Raw genomic sequence first — 20,014 nt, 5'->3', positions numbered from 1 at the left:
TTCAAAGTATTGTGCAAAAAAAGGGAAAATTAAATGTGATAATTAAAATGTCTCTCATAATAATTTATGGTTCATTTAGCTTGATTTTCTATCATTTTAAATAATTAATTGTCAAAGCTGGATACCTTTTTTATTAATATAATCCGTTTTGTGTTTTATTCTAAGTCAAATTTTGCAGTCATGTTTCGTTTTCATATCGTCACTAAAAAATTTGTGTTTCGTATTGCCCTCCACTAGAGTAGATGAATCTCATACAATTTTGTCTCACAAGGATTAACGGAGGTATTTAAGAAAAAAAATATATACGTGAAACCTTTATCATCAAAATGGCATTTTAAATTATTTGTCATGTTTAAAAACTATTATTTTATTGGTTTGTTTAAGATTAACGTGCCAACATTTTTTTTCTGGCATTCATTCAAAATGGTTTCCGGGATTGCATTTTGAAAAACTGTCAACAGATGGCAGCATACGCTCATCACAAACAACGTCTGCATCTTCCCATTCGAAAGCAAATGAGCGTTTCCAATCGGATTACGCAGCAAGCAACAATAATTTAAGGAGAATTGACAAAACAAAACACGCCTTCCGCCATGGGACAAGATTAGCATCCGGGGATGTCATCCACAAAAGGCACACGGCAAATGATTTTCTCGCAAGTGAGTGGAAAAGCAGGATTCATTCCCGGGAGTCCGCGTAAAATGAGTTAAGGCCCGGCAATTATATGCCAAAGTGAAAATGTGTGGCGTGAACGTGAGGCGTTTTAGGATGCCTTTTATTAGGCCGCCTTTTGCCGACAATGGCGGGTCGGGGAGCTCCATCTCCCTTTATGGGGCTCAATGTTTTCCTCTCTCAAATAGCTCCCCCATTCCCCGTCTTGGAATTATTCCCACACACGTTTAGCCTCCGCAAGGATCCCCCCCCAGGGAGACGAATAAGGGGAAAATGGAGATGATTGGCATCCTGCGCCGATTTCGTAATGACCGGCTATCGGGGAGACAATTTTAAAGCCGCTTAACGTCAAATGGGAGACTTTGCTTTCACTAAACTATTCACTAATATTTCGGATGAAATATGACAGCACGGTAGTTTTATTCTTCACAAAGTTTGTCCAATCTAACAATTGCTATACTTGTCTGTGACTGTAAAGTGTCCTTGAGAGCTTTGAAAGGCGCCTAAAATATAATGTATTATTATTATTATTATTATTATTATTATTATTACCTTTAGATTGACAGTGATTGATTGATATGACCACAAAAATGGCAACTAAAAGTTGTACTTTTTTGTATGATGGCACCACAACAAGATATTGTAGATTGACATTGTAGAATTGGCCATAGCTCACAAAAGCCCCCCCACAGTTCACCCAAGGTGGCGTCTCTCGGCGTTTGCTAGGCTGAGCCAATTAACCCGTGTCCTAGCCTCAGTTAACCTTGCGTTGCTACGTTTGCGAGAAGGTTATTCCAAAGAAAGGAAAAAAAAAAAACATTCTCCGACCGTGTCACGACCTCCCTCTGGGGCAGTACAAGACAAAACAAAAAGACAGTCGGCGGTTGTAATTAAGGGGCAATTGAGCCGTAGATACCCGCTAACCTGCTGTTAATGAACTGTGGCGTTAGGCTGCCATTTTTTTACAGAGGTGCATGTCACTCCTAGGCCTTCAGTAGTGCTATGCAGGAATCAATCCAAGCTGCGAGTGTGGTGTGAGTCACTACACGTCCACTAGAGGATGCTGTTGGCCAGGAAATAACGCGTGACTTGGTGAAACTTAAGAAATACTGTCATTAAACTGTTCATATATTTACTATGAACGTGTGGATTCACGATAACCTCATAAAATTGCAATATTTGCGATTTTTGCGAGCTTCAGAGCTGTCCAACCTTACCTCATTCACTGTTATTCACAAATTTATTTGGGAATTGAAAATATGACGTAGAGCGCACCGGATTTTAATAATAATAATAATACATTTTATTTCAAGCGCCTTTCAAAGCTCTCAAGGACACTTTACAGACACAGACAAGTATAGATACAATAATAAATAAAATACAATTATAAATGGAATACAATAACTACAATACAATTATAAATAGAAACAAGAGATAGAGCTACACAGAAAATGCAATTTTAAATTAGGTGGGTTTTGAGATGAGATTTGAAGGTGGGAAGAGAATCGATGTTCCGAATGTTGCGGGGAAACAAGTTCCAGAGTTTGGGGGCAGAGCACCTGAAAGCTCTGTCCCCCATTGTGCTGAGACGGGCAGTGGGGGCACACACAGGTGGAGGGAGGAAGAGGATCTGAGGGAATGAGAGGTGATAGAAATTTGAAGAGGGTCAGATAGGAAATCCCTCCGTCGTCTCAGGTATCGGGAGGTGACAGGGTTAACAACACAGGTTGGAGTGTGTTACATTTCTAATGAATGTGAGAAATTGGGTAATCGAGATTAAAACAGACAAAAAGAGTTAATGACAGAGATGGAAAGGGGGGGGGGGTCTTAGGATCAGATTTGCGGGAAAGCAGTGAGAAAGTGAGAGAGAGGAAGTGGGAGGGAGAGAGAGAGAGAGAGAGAGAGAGAGAGAGGTGTTAAAACGAGTGTCAACTCCTCTCAAGCTCAGCGCACCGCTCTGTCGGAGTAGGAGGTCTGCGCGTCGACCCATCGTCATTAGCAGCCTTCCCGGAGAAGGCGCACCATTCGGAATCTCTTGCCATGGATAATAACGGCACGGAATTCCTCAGTCACGGCTAACCGGACTTTTTAACAACCACAAAGACTCAAGAGAAAAGCCGCTAACAAAAACGGACATGACGGGACGGCGCGCTGGCCGGGACGGACGGCGTGTCGAAGGCTCGTGAAGAAGAACGAGTCGACGGGCAGGGAGGAGGAAGCGGGAGTTGATTTTTAACCCCCCCCCCCCCCCCAATTATATTTATTTATATAAAAAAATAGGAGGGAAGAGTTGTGGCTTTTCAAAGCGTGGCGGAACAATGCGCGGTTTCATCCTGCTGCTCCTCAACGGAACCGCTTGTTTGGTAAGCAAAACCAAGTCACATTCTAAGGGGGGTCGAGGGGGATTTAAGGGGGGTCCTAATGATGCACACAAGGACGTGCCTGCTTGAAAATTGACTCAAAAGTTATGCATGGATCAATCACGATCACCATAAGGGCAGAATGCTTACCAAAGGCTTCCAAAAACACTTTGCAAAAATCATTGCACACACTGGCGCGTGTGGCTGCCGCTGCTCACCCACAGAAAAACTGATCCTGTGACTGTAAAGTGACCTTGAGAGTTTTGAAAGGCGCTTATAAATGAAATGTATGACATGACATAGAGCACATCCAAATACTGTATTTTCTGGTGTATAAGGCGCACTGGAGTATAAGGCGCACCCCCGATGAATGAAACGTTTTTCAAATATAATATATAAATAGATAAAAGTTTTCTAGATATAAGGAAAACCACATTATAAGGCGCGACAGTAAAGTCTGGGGTTAAGCATGATTTCTTCTATGGCTTTTTCCATATATAAGGCTCACCGGAGTATAAGGTGCACCTTCAATGAATGAAAAAACTTTTTCAAATATAATATATAAACAGATAAAGGTTTTCCAGATACAGTAAAGTCTCGTTATATCGATATTCAAGGGAGTCCGAAAAAATATCGATATAACCAGGACTATCGATATATCCGACCCTGTTTGCATGTAATTTTCTCCGCGCGTGCATAGAAAAAGTTTTCGATAGATATATCGATATAACAAGACTTTACTGTATAAGGAAAACACACTAAGGCGCGACAGTATAGGTTGGGGTTAAGCATTATTCTTCTACTAAGGAAAATGTGAAGTCAGTGGCTGCTGACAGTTGTTGCAAGACCTGTTGTGGCTCAATATGACTTGACATATAAGGCGCACAGTCATCTTTGAAGAAAATCAAGGCTTTTGGGTGCGCCTTATACACTGTAGTTTATGTTTAAACCATGTAGTAAACAAAATAAATAATTTGAAAAGGCCAACACGGTGGATTAGTGGTTTATGGATTTGCCTATAAAAAAAAAAAAAAACGGCTATTCAAAATAACACGTATAAATAGACATTTGATTTATAAATAAAACAATTTTGCTGATGTCCGGGTATTCAAATTTTTCCCAAGTAAAACACGCTTGCAAAAAGCATTCATTTTCATAAAGCACAATAGATATCCAAACGTAATTACTGATATCTGAGTTTTGGGAGTCATTTTGATCATTGAGTAGCAAAAAAAAAAAGTGAAAAGTGAAAGCTGATAATGATAAAACAAATTGTGCAACAAGAAAATGAGTTTGAAGACTATAACAAAAGGACAAAAATGACTCAAAAAGGGACAGATGAAGTCAAGTGACGTCACAGGATGCCATACTCAAAAGTGTGTGACACTACTTATGTTTGACACTTGGTCTCCGTTTCTTCACACTCTGCATTACTTATGAATGAGACTCAATGTGACCCTATCACCCTTTATTTATATAAATATGTTTTTTCTGCTACTTCTGGCATAAATACATCAACTTAAATGCATGGCAAAGTCAGCTTCAATTGAATTTATACTATATTCAGATTTAAAAAGGTCACTCGGGGTGGTCGTGTTTACTTACAATTTTCTGGCACTTGAACTCAACGCGCTGTCATTCCACCGATCGCACCAGCAATATAGGACTGAATGTATGTTGTAACACAAATGGCCACCAGAGGACGCCAAAGACTATCATCATCTCCCTACACAGGACAATTTGGACTCGATAACTCCACTTTCATGTTTTATGGCGAGTCGAGCAACAACAACAACCACACGCGATAGCCAACACTTAGATTCTTCATTATTTAGCATCACCATCTGTTTAGACGGTTAATTGAATTTAGGTAGCCAGCAAACAAAGTCTAGGGAATAAATTATCCTTTGAAGAACTCTCAGAAAATGATTTCCAAATATATAATATTCTCCAAAAAAAATCAACAGCAATGGAAGTTAGCATGCTGAATTTGAAAAATATAACTCCCTGAATTATTGTTATGATTGGATAGTCTCACAGTAGATACATTTATTATCATTTAATTTATGTGATATATAATATATTTATATTTAATATTTAGGTTTATATTATTATATTTTGATTGACAGCCGCGCAAGGCAACGTTGCGCTTCGCCGCAACACCCAAATTCCAGTACCTCACAATCGAGTATCTGCCACTCGAGACTTTGTCTTGGTCTACTCATGATAGGCATGCCCACCAAATTTTGTATCGCCAAGTGACAGTCAAACTAAGCTACCTAACAGGGACACTCCCTGTGCCTTTTTAGATGTGACTTCTTGACTCTTTTTTTCTTTTATTATTATTATTATTATTATTATTTTTTTTTTTGGGTGGGTACACTTTTGATAAACAAACATCATTGCTGCTAAGTGGAATTGTTTTGGAGGTTGTGGTGCTAACAGAATTTTGAGTCAGAATGTGGTTGTTTTGAAATAGGGTATGTGTGATATGATAGGAAATGTCTCATATATATATATATATATATATATATATATATATATATATATATATATATATATATATATATATATACATTCAAAATACCCCCCTCTCTTCTTTTAAATTGGGCTCACCCACTTACTACTACTACTACACACACACACATACACATTCCTGTTTCAATGATTTTGTGAGGTCCGGATAACTCCAGATAAGGAGTGAGGACCACCGTTGCTGATAAGTTTAGAAGAACTAAGATACACTAATTTCCCACTGCAACTTCTTTAAAAACAAAGAAATAAAAAGTGAACTTGAGCAAGAGTGAGGTTTCTGAATGGGTACATTCAAAGTCCTCACCCCTGTAGTGAATTTGGTTAAAAAATCATATGAACTTTTTCGTCTCATTAACCACGCGCACACACACACACACACACACACACACACACACACACACACACACACACACACACACACACACACACACACACACACACACACACACACACACACACACACACACACGCAGTGAGTAAAAAGTGTGTGTATCCAAGTGAAATGAAAATACACACCAAAAAATGTTGGGTGAATTTGTGAGGACCTTTCTGAAACTTTAACAGATGCATATATAGACCCTATTGAAGCCTTTAGAATGAAAAACTTGTGAGGACCGGCCAAAAGGTCCTCACTTGTCAAAAATTTCCTTGCTACGTATGCTATAAAATGTGAGTGGTCCTTCACAGGAATAGTCATACAAACACGCACACACACAAAGCAAAATAAATAAATAAATAAATGTTGCCTTTAATGAGAAATCAGCTCTTTAGACACACGAGGGAAGTTGAAAACATCCTCCCCCTCTTCTTACTCGGAAGCCCGCGGGCTCAGCTGCCTCATTACAGAAAACCAAGGGGAAAAGGGAGGGGGGGAGCAGCGGAGGGGGTGGACGGAAGACTCAGAAGAAGAAGGAGGGGTGTGAATATTCAAGTGATAGTTAAAAAAAAAAGAAAAAAACGGCAGACTACACACAAACACATTCACGTGATAATAAGATTAGCACTCATTATTTGTTCCCCTTTCTTTCCCCATGAATGCAAAAAAGGGAACACAACAGTAATGTGGGTGGGGGGTGGGGGTCATGAGCAATTCATTAGCTCCGTGACATTGATGAATTATGGAGCAATTAATGAATTGAGTCAGTTAAGGGGGGGGGTAGTGTAATTAAAAAGCGGATGATTTAAAATTCCATCTTTTCTGTCGCAATTTTGCGCAATTCTCCCGAGAGGAGAATAAAGGGAAACGGTGACTCGCTAGGGACTTTCAGCAAATGGTCAAAAAAATACACACTCAGTGGACACTTTATTCGCTACGAGCTCATGGTGAGAGAGAGTGTATTGATTTTCAAATTTCAACTTTCGATCCTTCATTAAAGCTGCTGGTTTTGAGCTCCGTGAGAGTAAAGAAAACACTGTACCAGAACCTTAAAAAAAGCAATTTAATGGGCTTGTTTGACTCGATCGCAAATTGTGACTGGTTATCAGCATTCCCACAAGCCGGAAGTAACTCGAAAGCTAGCTAATATATAGATATTAGCTAGCCATCTAGATAGCTATTCAGATAGATAGCTAATAACTAACTAGATAGCCAATATATAGCCAACTGGACATATAGCAAATTGATATCTAGCTAGGTAGCCAGCTAGATAGCAAATAGCTAACTAGCTAGCTAGCTAGATAGCAAACAGCCAGCCAGACAGCCAGTATTGTGAGTATTGTGGTCAAAATCGGGAGTCTCCAGACCAAATTGTGAGACTTAACATGTATGCGCTAGCATGTAGCGCTACACTATACTGTAAACAGGAGTCGTGGCTCCAAGCAGTCCAAAATGTAAAACTCATGCCTATGTTTAGACAGTAGAAGAGACACATTGAGCTTTAGAAATACAGTACACACCAACAAGGCAAAACATTTTTTAAATTTAAAACAGATTCTTTTCTTACAGACCATGTATTGTAGGTGTTCAAATACCTGACATGTTTCGGTGTATACTTCCGCCTTTAAATTAGATATCAAGTAGACAGGATGAACTTAATACAACTACAGTAAAGTCTGGTTATATCGATATTCTCGGGACTCGGAAAAAATATCGATATAACCGGACTATCGATATATCCGATCCTGCGCGCATGTAAATGTTCTCCTTGCGTTCATAGAAATAGTATCGTAATAAGCAGTACTATCGATATAACCAATATAACGAGACTTTACTGTATAAGGCAAAAAAAACCTGGAGAAAAGTTCAAAATGGGCCCGAACACCCATGCTGAAAACACTAAATTACAATACAATTAAAGTTAATTCCCACATAATGTGATATTTTCACAGCATGTTTGACGCCGTGTCTTGTCAGCCATCGCCTGCTTGAGCAGAAATGATGGCTCACATCCCACTTAAACATGTCCTCTCCCACCCGGGCTATTTTATGCCGAACGTGACCCCCGCACGCTACGGGAAGTGGCTTTAAAGCGCTGTCGCTGACACAGTAACTGAGCTGAGGGAGGGCCGGGGGAGATTGCGCTACCCGTAGAGAGTACAGGGGGTCGGGGGGGCCGCCGATCACTCAGGCTGAATGACTGGCAATTACCGGCGGCAACGGACACGTCGCTGCCTGTCTCACGTCTTTAGTGGAAAGGCTTAGCGCATGTGACAAATGGCAAAACCGTAGCCCACAGACACAAACAACAATGTGTTTTCCTGTAGAAATGACTTAAAGTGCCCAAAAAGTACTTCAAATTGAACCCGGATGTGGCGAGTTTCCGAAGGTCCCGCCCCCTTGTTCGTGACGTCACGCCACGACGTCTTGCCTGGCTCTAGAATCAAAACAATGATTCGGGAGAAAATGCTTTCTTTTTACTCATCCAGTGATGAATATGATTCAAATTGTTCTGAAGAGGAAAGCATACATGTTTGCAATCGATTAAAGAAGTCCTTCCGTATCAATTCGAGCCGTCTGGACTCCAATGTAGCGCCCAGAAAATGCACAAGATGGCGCACAAGCCGCGTTGGAAATGGGCAGATTTGTCATTATCATGATTATCATGATTATCATTATTGTCATTATTATTATTATCATCATTATTTCATGATTATCATGATTATTATTATTTACTACATGAATAAATAAATAAATAAATAAATACATGTAAAAAAAATTAAATGTATGATTCATATCGTATTAAATAAATAAATAAATACAGTAAAGTCTCGTTATATCGATAGTCCCGGTTATATCGATACTATTTCTATGCACGCACGGAGAAAATTACATGCAAACAGGGTCGGATATATCGATAGTCCCGGTTATATCGATATTTTTTCGGACTCCCTTGAATATCGATATAACGAGACTTTACTGTACATACATACACAAATAAATAAATAAATAACTCCCCAAAACATTTTGAAAGGTGCTTAAAATCATTTATTTATTATTAGTATTATGATTATTATTATCAATAAATAAATAAATACATACATAAATAAATAAATGTAAACAATTAAATGTATTATTCATATTTTATTAAATAAATAAATATATAAATATATAAATAAATAACTCCCCAAAACATTTTGAAAGGTGCTTAAAATTATTATTATTATTATTATTATTATTATTACTATTATTATTATCATCATCATCAATAAATAAATAAATAAAAATAAATAAATAAATAAATAAATAAAATGTTGCAGTTCCATGGCTGACCTGTGAGTGGCAACAATGTGCTACAGGGCTTCCAGACCACCAAAAAAAGGGCAACAAGCTAGCAAACTTACGGAGAAAAAAAAGCATCCTAAATGTCACCTGAGTTTTTTTTTTTTTTTTGAAATGTTCAACGAATGATACAAATCAGCCAGTTTGATGACTATCTTTCGGGTCTGCTCCCCACGACGTAATCCGACACGAAGCAATCCGCCCCATTCAATTTTGCTTACATTGCACAATTGAAAGTTAGAAAGCGTGCTGCTGATGGTGAAATCTTACACCTCATATACTTCTCCAACCTTGCCACGCTTAAATGCAAAGTGGCGACAAAGTTGTAGCCGTGTGCATTCTTTACGGAAGGATGTAAAATCATAAAAGTAATGCCCGTTATAATATTCAACAATAAAATTAAAAAAGAAAATCAGTGTCAGGCCACAGCGGCGACCCCTTTTTAAGATGATTCAGCGTTTCAACTCTTCAAACGCATGCAAATGAAAGACAAAAGCACAGGGAAGGTGAAATTAACTCTATTTAGAGGGGCATTCCCTATTAAAAACAGCTTGGAGCGAAACGATGTTCATAAGAGAAATAATATAGTGGTACACTGCGACAAATATGAACATGGATGGAAAACTTCATTTGTATCAGTCGTATGTGACTTCTTGTCAAAGCCATTTGATTGACAGGTATGAAGAGGTCAGGCCATGCCTTCCAAAAATTCAGATTAACTAATTCACTGCCAGACATGCAATAGCCTTATATCTATTCGCTATCTATTAGCTAGATCACAGGTGTCAAAGTCAAGGCCCGCGGGCCAAATCCGGCCCGCCACATCATTTTTTTCGGCCCGCGAAAGCAAATCAAACTTGTTAAATTCCATGATGATTGCTAAAATCTGAGCCAAAATGTCATATTTTTGGATGTCAACCACAATAAAAGTCATTATTCTTGACTTCAGATTTGAAAACGAGTTATTCATTAATTTGCTGTGTGCTCTATGTGGCCCGCGGCAAAAAATGACTTTGACACCTCTGAGCTAGATAAATAGCTTTCTATCTATTTGAGTTACTTCCGGGTTGAGTGAACGCTGGTGCGTGAGGTTGCCGCCGCTCACCCACAGATAAACTGTGACCTTGTTTTGAAAGGCGCTTATAAATGAAATGTATTATTGAAATGTATTATTATTATTATTATTACTAGCATTATTATTGTCATTATTATTATTAAAAATGTATCCACTTATTATTATTATTGTTATCATTATTATCATCATCATCATCATCATCATCATCATTATTATTATTATTATTATTATTATTATTATTATTATTATTACTATCATTATTACTATCATTATTATTATTATTATTATTATTAAAAATGTATCCACTCCAGTGTCATTTTTTTGGCATTGTCACTTGAATTCCAGGACCCACAGAATATTGAGTTTTAGGACTACATAAACATCCAATTCAGTGTAAGAAACCTTAGAATCTCTTCTTTTATCAAAAAGAAAGAGTTAATTCCTCAATAACATGGCTCTGGAGTTATACAAGATTGAAATGAGGGTGGCTGTCCAAAATACAATGCAATACATACATACTGTATTGCTCATCAACGCTGTACTCAGTGGTGGCTTTTTAAGCCGAGTGTGAACATCCCCAGCAGAGTCATGGTGGATTATTCCACCGTAATGATCCATATTAGCAGGTCGTTTGCGTCGAAAGCTGCTTGTGATGACGCCGTCCTCTGGGAACGGGTTGCGCATTTTCTCACCAAAAAATGATAAGTGATGCAAATAAAAGCAGGTGTGTGTCGTCAAAGAGAGTGTCTGTGATTGGGGGTTGGGGGAGGGGGAGATTCAAACGGCCATATGGGCCATTTTTACTAATTGTGTAGATTGATGTAAAACGTTTTAAAGATGGAATCCTAATTTCAAAAAATGTTGTGGGGGCTATTTATTGCCACTTTTTGCTGTAGGCAACTGTCAAACTCAACATCAAACAAAGATAATTAATTAATTACATTACATATTTTTGTCACACGGCTACATTGCGCAGACATCGCTTGTCCAAATTAGCTGAAAGCTAATGACTTAGCTCAACCACAATCGCAGCTTATTTTAGTCATACCATATCAGCGGTAAAAAATAGTTAAATTACCAAAATATATCCACAATTGTCAAGACAAGAATTGTATTGTATTGTAACAACTTTATCTATCACTGATACTAGGTACTGTCACGTTGGACTGCGTATATACTACTACTACTACTACTACTAATAATAATAATAATAATAACAATAATACATTTACAAGTGCCTTTCAAAACGCTCAAGGTCACTTTACAGTCACAGGGTAAGTTAGGTAGCTGACTAGCTAGGTAGGTAGGTAGCTAGCTAGGTAGGTACGTAAGTAGGTAGGTAGGTAGCTAGCTAGGTAGGTAGCTAGGTAGCTAGGTAGCTATGTAGCGAGGTAACTAGCTAGCTGGATGGATGGATGGCTAGCTGACTAGCTAGATGGATGGATGGATGAATGTGACTTAGCAATGAAACTCACTTCTTCCCGCTGATATGATTTGATTAAAACGAGTTGCCATAATGGTTGAGCTAACTCATTAGCTTTTAGCTAACTTTGGCTGAGCGACATCTCTGCAAAGTATGGCCGCATTTTTAGAGTCCTCGCCTAAATTGTGTGTGTGTGTGTGTGTTCCTCCTCCTATCTTGAAAGTAGCAGCTTCCTAGGGGATGATTAACTCAGATTCGTTTTCATTCTGCCGATTTGAGGCGGCTGGCCGGATTTGTTCCGACGCGGCGCGGACGGCGGGCTGCTATCGATTTTCTGTCTTGCTGAAAAAAAAAAAAAAATGGGATTTCCTCTCATACCAACAGCAAGCGAGGAATTCCCGCCGTTTTGCCCTTCGGTCACAGATGAAAGGATTCCCATTTTTTTTTCTCCCCACTTATTCTTCGAAACTCATTCACTGCCATTCACAAATGTATTTGGAAATTGAAAATGTGACGTCGAGCGCCATTCCTGAATTTGTTCAGGTTTTTTATTTTCTTGTTCGGGTGTCGATAAAGCGCTGGTTTTCCCCTTCCACAAGAAGGCAGCATTTCCCTTTTTTCCATGTTAGCGCTTCTAGCTGGCTATCTAGCTAGCTAGCTATTTGCTATCTATTAGCTGTTTAGCTGGCTATCTAGCTGGGTATATATTAGCTATCTAGATGGCTAGCTATTAGCTATATATTAGCTAGCTTTCTATCTATTTGAGTTACTTCCGGGTTGAGCGTACGCTGGCGCGTGTGGCTACCGCTGCTCACCCACAGAAAAACTTATCCTGTGACTGTAAAGTGACCTTGACAGTTCTGAAAGGCACTTATAAATGAAATTTATATATATATATATATATATATATGGCTAGCTAGCTATCTGGCTAGCTATCTATTAGCTATCTATTAGCTAGCTAGCTTTCTATCAATTTCAGTTCACCCACAGAAAAACTTATCCTGTGACTTCAAAGTGACATTGAGAGTTTTGAAAGGCGCTAATAAATAAAATGTATTATTATTATTATAATGTGGTGTGACTTATATATCAAACACTTTTCTATCTTTAGATATTATAATTGGAAAACTTTTTATTCATTGAAGGTGCGCCTTATACTCCGTTGCGCCTTATATATGGAAAATATGGTAGTCTGATATTGTCTCATTAAAATTTCATTCAAGGAAATTGAAAACAGGCTATAAAACTGAGCTAACAGGCTAACTCGTAAATAGCACGGACAACCAACAGTTTTACTGTGGACGTGATAGGTCAGGCACGTACTAAAGTCCGCAACAAACGAGAGGGGGCAAAAAAATAAAATAAAATAACCCGAAAGATCAATTTTATGAGCATTTTACTGCGCTGTCTCGGATAAAGATTTGTAAATGCGGCTACAGACGGAGCTCATCGATGTGTGAGAAACACCTTCTGATTAGCACAGCTCTATTGTTTAACAGGATTATAGCCCACCCTAGCGGATATATCGACCCAACCGCCAAAGACCGCCAGGCTAACGGACCTTGAATTTTCAGATTTTTTCAATTGCACTATATCCCTCAGGGGCATTGCAGAAGTGTTCTGGGGAATAACTCACACAAGAGCTGCCCCCCCCCCCCCTCGCTTCCATGTGCAGCCGATCTAAACAAAAGAATGCAATACTGGCGAAGTTTGTACCATTTACAGACGTTATACAGTATCACATTGATCAAATGTCACCGACACCTCCACGGTAAATTAAATATTGATTAAATCTGTAATTTATATGCCTGCGTTGTGTGCAGGCAAACGAGGTAGGTGGACCCAAGTGCACGGAAGGCAGGGCTACAGGGGGGGGGGGGGTATCATAAGACATGGGCAAATAAAAAGTAATGGGGTGGCACGGCGGCGCAGCTCATAACCATATAACGCAACGGGCAAATCGATTGAAATACAAAGTGACAAAGAAACATGACGCGGATGACAGCTGACAGGACACCGGACATTGGGCAACGAAATGAAAACAGGGAAGTGAATAGGAACACAGTGACGAGAGAACAAGGAACACCTGGACATGATGCCAGGAGCAAGACTGACGAGACAAAGTGAAGTCAAATTAAATTGACAAGACAAAAATGCAGACTGGGACACATAGTAAGCCTCAAGTTTTAAAAGCGTCCCAAGTTACTGTGGGAGAAATCAAACTAGTCAAGATGCCGAAAAATGCTAAGTAAATCAATCCAAGACATACGGCAGCTCGTACAATCATCCGAAAATACAAATAAACACAAAATAAGTGTTTTGGGTACGATACAATAAATAAATAACTAGCTACCGAGCTAGATAGCTAGATCCTTTTGTTGTATCTATCTAGCTAGATAGATAGATAGATCATTTTTTGTAGCTAGCTCGATATATAGCTAGATAGCTAGATAGATAGCTTGATAGATAGCAAGATTGCTCGATAGCTACATAGATAGATCCTTTTTTGTAGCTATCTAGCTAGATAGCTAGCTAGATAGCGAGCTCGCTAGCTAGAGAATGTGATAGTGAGCTAGATAGTGAGCTAGATCGCTAGACAGATAGCTTGAGATACGTATAAATAAATAGCTAGAGAGCTACATAGATCAAAACAAAGGGCACGCTATGGGGAAAATTCACACTCGGAAATGTAAACAGGCAAGTTCAAGCAAACTTGAGTTTTGCACAAGCTGAGCAGGTGCTAAATTTCTTAGCGCGAGTCGGACTCAAGTCAAGTTTTGCAACTTTGACTTTGCACTAACCCTTTTTCTTTCTGTCCATTGTCCTGCTTGGTCCCAGGTGGCCCTGAGTCAGGAGGACGACTCCTCGAGCGCCAAGAGCACCTCGAGAGACTCCTCCAAGACGGTGGGCCTCCTGAGCAGCCAGGCGACCCTGTCGCCACTGAGTCGCTGGATGCTTCATGGCAGAGGGCGGGCCGCCAACGCCACCTCTCTCGAACTGCCCTACCGCACGCCGGCGGCCTTCTCCAAGCAGGAGTTTTCCAAGCAGGAGTTCTGGGAGATGCTGGGCAGCGACCCGCTCAAACAAGATACCTCGGGCTCCCGGGTCAAGCGGCGGCCCATCGTCAAGACGGGCAAGTTCAAAAAGATGTTTGGCTGGGGGGATTTCTACTCCAACATCAAGACGGTGCGGCTGAATCTGCTCATCACCGGCAAGATCGTGGACCACGGCAACGGCACCTTCAGCGTCTACTTCCGCCACAACTCCACGGGCCAGGGCAACATCTCGGTGAGCTTGGTGCCGCCCGTCAAAGCGGTGGAGTTCGACCTGGAGCGCCAGAGCGTAGTCTACCCCAAGGACTCCAAGATCTTCAACTGCCGCGTGGACTACGAGAAGGTGGACCGCAGTAAGCGCACCTCGCTGTGTAACTATGACCCGTCCAAGACCTGCTTCCAGGAGCAGATCCAAAGTCACGTCTCCTGGATTTGCTCAAAGCCTTTCAAAGTCATCTGCATCTACATTTCATTTTACAGCACAGACTATCGCCTGGTTCAGAAAGTCTGCCCAGACTATAATTATCATAATGAGATGCCCTATTTGCCGTCAGGGTAGAGGACTTGTGTAGGAGGGGGGGTCGCTGGTTTGTTTTTCATTGCCACTGTGTAGCCTGACCGGAGTAATATATGCAAAACTCAAACAATACTATACATATGCACATCAAATGGCAATCGGGGAGGGTCATTCACAAAATGGTAGACAAAGTCAGCGTCAACACACACTTTCTTACCTCAACCCTTGTCACTTTCCGCTAAATCCTGTCACCGCCCTTCAAAAACATGGCGGCGTCCGCCGCATGAAGAGCTCGGCTTTACCGCGATCTGCGAAAAATTGGCGTAGCGCAGTCCAACCGGGATTTATCAGCCTGTGCCTTTCTCAAAGAAGCGGGATAACGGATGCTCCAGCGAGTCTAAACGTGTCATGCAGGTACCCGGATTTTTCTGCTATCACCTGTCACACAACCGCTCTCCTGCCTCTGACATGCGAGCTCCCTCCAACCCTAGGCCTCATTGCCTCCGTACTCTTCACATTGAATATCAATAAAGTCTCAAAAAGGCTATGCTAACAGAACATTTTGGGCATCTAGTTCTATCTGGTTAAATGTATCATGCCAAAATATGCTTTTTTTGAGAAGAAACCGAACAGTTTCGGTCACTCCCGATGTTAAACGCGGTAATATCATGAAAGATGACTAGCCGCAGATCCCCCAGTCAGAAGGAGGAAGCCCAGCAAGCACTTAGAAGTCCTGTTATATCCGGTGCATTAATAGACTTTTTAAAAATTAATTTATTTCATTCAATCATTTGTTGAGCATTTTAATAACATGAAAAAATTAATATAGCGTATTTTCTGGTGTATAAGATGCACCGGAGTATAAGGCGTAGCCCCAATGAATGGTGTATTTTCAAACCTTTTTCTTATACAGTGATACCTCGTCTTACGAACGCTCTAGCTAACGAACGTTTCACCTTACAAACGTTAAATTCGCGAGAATATAATCTCGGCATACAAACTATTTTTCGGAAAACACACTGAGCGCCACAATGAGTGAAGTGTCGCTCGCGAAGGAGCCCGGTTCTTAACAACAAAATAGCAGCCGACTGTTTTTGTCCTCTATTGCCCGCCCCCAGTCTTCGGTTAAAGCCGCACGTGATTGGTCAAGATCTGTGGTAAAAGAGGGAGGGGATACACGCAGCAGTGAGCGGGGGGAGGGGTTACAGAAACACACACACACAAAAGGGAGACGACAGAGCTTGAAACAAAAAAAGTAAAAACAAAAACAAAAACAAAGTGAACACACACACAAAAGGGAGACGACAGAGCTTGAAACAAAAAAAGTAAAAACAAAAACAAAGTGAAATGGTGACAAAATGGATAGAAAACACAGTGAAATTTGGACTCGTTTCAAATTCATTGATAGTTCAAAGGCAGAGTGTGGACTGCAAGGTTAAAATATCCCATCAAACAGGCTCCACAAATAATCCGCACAAGCCATTTGTACAATCTGAAGAGAACATACAAGGGAACAAGCCATTAATGAAGTTTCTAGTGTGTCTGCCTGCATCTATTGCAATATCACAATTTCCAAGATGTACAACCCAGAGCGCCTTGAGACACTTTATGCAAAAAGAAAAATCTATTGCATAAAGACGTCAATGACCATCACAAAGGTAAATAAAACGACTTTATTATACAATATAGTTTATTTCTTTAATTATAATACAATAGCACATTTATTATACATAAAATAAGGTATATTTTGTGTCGTTTTAAGGCTTAGAAAATTAGAAAGTAGAAAATTATGTTTTATGGGGACCTGGGAACGGATTATTCTCATTTTAATGGTTTCCTATGGGTAATACATTTTTGGTATACACACTTCACCTTACACACTGTCTGGGAACCAATTAAGTTCATAAATCAAGGTATCACTGTACAAGTTCTTGGAAAGAAAAAAGGAAAAGGACTATTTGCTGAAAATGTGACTACAGATACAGGAAACTCACCACAAGCAGTTCTTATAATTCAAGAAGGTTCTAACGGAGAACGCTACTCAATCTTCTGCGCTAGGAAAAAAAAAAACAAATTACATTTTGTTGCCGTCAGGATTTCTGATTCCACGCAAGATAACTTTGACTGTTACCAATGAGATTTCTCCTGACAAAGACGCTCGCTCGCAACGCTCACTCCCGTTATCGCCCAGAAAATGAAAATATTACCACAATAATTGCATATTATTTAATCTCCCTTTTCGAGCTAATTAAGATTTCGCCGAGGGATGTACTCCTCGATGGCTAGCAAGACGTTTACGCCCCCTTGGGGGGGGTGTTTTGGGTCCCAGTTCAGCGGTGAGTTAAATACTTTCATTAAGATAAATGGCCGGCGGCTGACGTGTGTCGTGAACAACGGCAGAGGGCAACGCACAACGGAGCCATGAGTGTCATTCATTCTTCAGCAATTGCTGTACCCTCTTTGTGACATGAAGCAATTCGAGATGAATGAAGAGAGGATCAAAGCATCCTTTTCCCCAGTAGATCAGGGACGTCATGATGGAATGCGCACGTCTGCTACGAGCTGAGTAATGGGGGCAAACACAAAGCTGTAGCTGGCTGGCTGTTGGCTATCGGGCTATCTATTCCCTATTTATTTGCTATCTATTAGCTAGCCACATCACTTTTTTGTTTCCTAACTGACATCAGAAACCGTTTTATAGCATCTAAAATACCCAAAACACGCAGTATGATATTTTTAGTCAAATGCAAAACAACAATAAAAATGACTTGGAATCTGGAAGTGGCCACTTTCCGAATGTCCCGCCCCCTTGTTCGTGACGTCATGCCAGGACGTCTTGCCTTGCTCTAGAATCAAAACAATGGCTTCAGATTCGGAGAAGATGCTTTCTTGTTACTCATCCAGTTATGAATATGATTCAAATAGTTCTGAAGAGGAAAGCATACATGTTTGCAATCGATTAAAGAAGTCCTTCCGTATCAATTCGAGCTGTCAGGACTCCAATGTAGCGTTCCAGAAAATGCACAAGATGGTGCCCAAGCTCCGTTGGAAATTGGCTGATTTGTCTGCTGGGAATTTGTGTCAACTAGTATCAAATAGTAGTCGTGGTGCAAAACACAAGGATTTACCATCGCATTATTCATGTGTTTTCCGTCTAATTTCACCATCAACACAGATCAACACGAAGTTTTCAGACCAAACAAAGTACCCAAAATGCATTGTGTGTCGCTTTCTCGGTCAGGGGCGTTCCAGACGTGACGTCACGTCAGGCATTGTCAAAAACAAGACTTCCTGAATATTCAGCGCTAGTCTTAAAAGGTAAAATATAGCTATATGCCGTGGAATCTTTGTAAAATACGCTCAGTAGAAGCCATTTGAAGTGATTTTACAAATTATCGACACAACTTGTTCGGAGGTGTCGGTTGTCCTCTAATGGGACCCCCCCCGGAGCGACCTGCTCAGATTAGCAGCAATAGGCACCCGCCCGCTAGACTTCCGCTGGTGCGAGATGAGCGGCGACCGCCACACTTTGGCAGATCGAGACTGTAACACCTCAACCAGAAGGACAGCAAAAGAAAATTTATAAACACACACATATATGAATATACAGATATAAATATATATATAGATATATATAAATATATTTAAATATATATATATAAATAAATGAAAAGACTCCGATTTGAAAATTTGTATGTAAATGTGGGCTTTTTGTTTTGTTTGTCAAGTGGATGATCAAGTATCATGTGCAGATGAAATGGCATTTACTGTGCTTTTTTTTAAACATTCACATTAAAGTGCTGAAAACCTGAAGTTGGTGTAAAGTGGTTCATTCGCTTGAATTTTATGCACTTTAGTTGCCACTAAGTGACAGCGGGAACGGTCTAATTATCTTTTTTTTTCATTTCATCCCAAAGAATAAAAAAATAAATGACTCAAGACCATATTGTACTTTGAGCCTTGGGTCGACTACTTGTTTTTATTCCCCCACAATCTCCTGATATTGTCACACACTGACTACGTTGAATGACAGTCGAGCTAGCTATCAAGCTACCTACCTAGCTATTTATTTGCTATCTGTTAGTTATCTAATAGCTATCTATTAGCTGGTGGTTAGCGGTCGAGTTGGCTGGCTATCGATCTATCTTATCTATCAACGAGATAGCTGGATGGCTAGCTCTCTATTAGCTATCTATTTGCTAGCTAGCTTTCTATTTTTCTATATGTTAGTTATCTAATAACTATCTATTAGCTGGCTGTTAGCGGTCTAATTGGGTGGCTATCTATCTATCTTATCTATCAGCGGTCGAGCTGGCTAGCTAGCTCTATATTAACTATGCATTAGCTAGCTAGATAGCTTTCTATTTGCTATCTGTTAGTTATCTAATAGCTGTCTATTACCTGGCTCTTAGTGGTCTAGTTGGCTGGCTATCTATCTTATCTATTAGCTAGCTGGCTTTCTATCTTTTTGAGTTACTTCCGGGTTGAGTGAACGCTGGCGCGTGTGGCTGCCGCTGCTCACCCACAGAAAAACTTATCTTGTGACTGTTGTGAGTTTTTAAAGGTGCTTATAAATGAAACGTATGATGATGATGATGATGGATTATTATTATTATTATGCTATATTTTATGGCCATTTAACATTTTAATTAAAAAAAAAA

General features: G+C 40.0%; 1 protein-coding gene and 1 long non-coding RNA gene across 2 annotated transcripts in view; one reads left to right on the top strand and one right to left on the bottom strand.

Annotated features, from left to right (window-relative positions):
• LOC148885324 (uncharacterized) overlaps positions 1–20,014 on the bottom strand; it is a 141,852-nt gene that overhangs the window by 65,774 nt on the left and 56,064 nt on the right. The window lies entirely within an intron of this gene.
• On the top strand, positions 2,614–19,156 carry LOC148885325 (neurexophilin-1). Its single transcript, XM_089019383.1, has 2 exons — positions 2,614–3,035; positions 14,622–19,156. The coding sequence occupies exons 1-2, from the start codon at positions 2,991–2,993 to the stop codon at positions 15,393–15,395; spliced, it is 819 nt and encodes a 272-aa protein (XP_088875509.1). The 5' UTR covers positions 2,614–2,990; the 3' UTR covers positions 15,396–19,156.

This window comes from Hippocampus bargibanti, linkage group LG17 (assembly GCF_051943395.1).
Source record: "Hippocampus bargibanti isolate YZ-2025 linkage group LG17, ASM5194339v1, whole genome shotgun sequence".
In the NCBI taxonomy this organism is placed as follows: Eukaryota; Metazoa; Chordata; class Actinopteri; order Syngnathiformes; family Syngnathidae; genus Hippocampus; species Hippocampus bargibanti.
The sequence above is the reverse complement of the archived record's forward strand: the minus strand, read 5'-3'. Positions and strand labels throughout refer to the sequence as shown.

Excerpts from the sequence above, each read along its gene's own strand:
- LOC148885325 (XM_089019383.1), top strand. The coding sequence starts at position 2,991 with ATGCGCGGTTTCATCCTGCTGCTCCTCAACGGAACCGCTTGTTTG. Across the intron at positions 3,036-14,621 it reads TCAACGGAACCGCTTGTTTG|GTGGCCCTGAGTCAGGAGGA; the intron begins GTAAGCAAAACC and ends GCTTGGTCCCAG.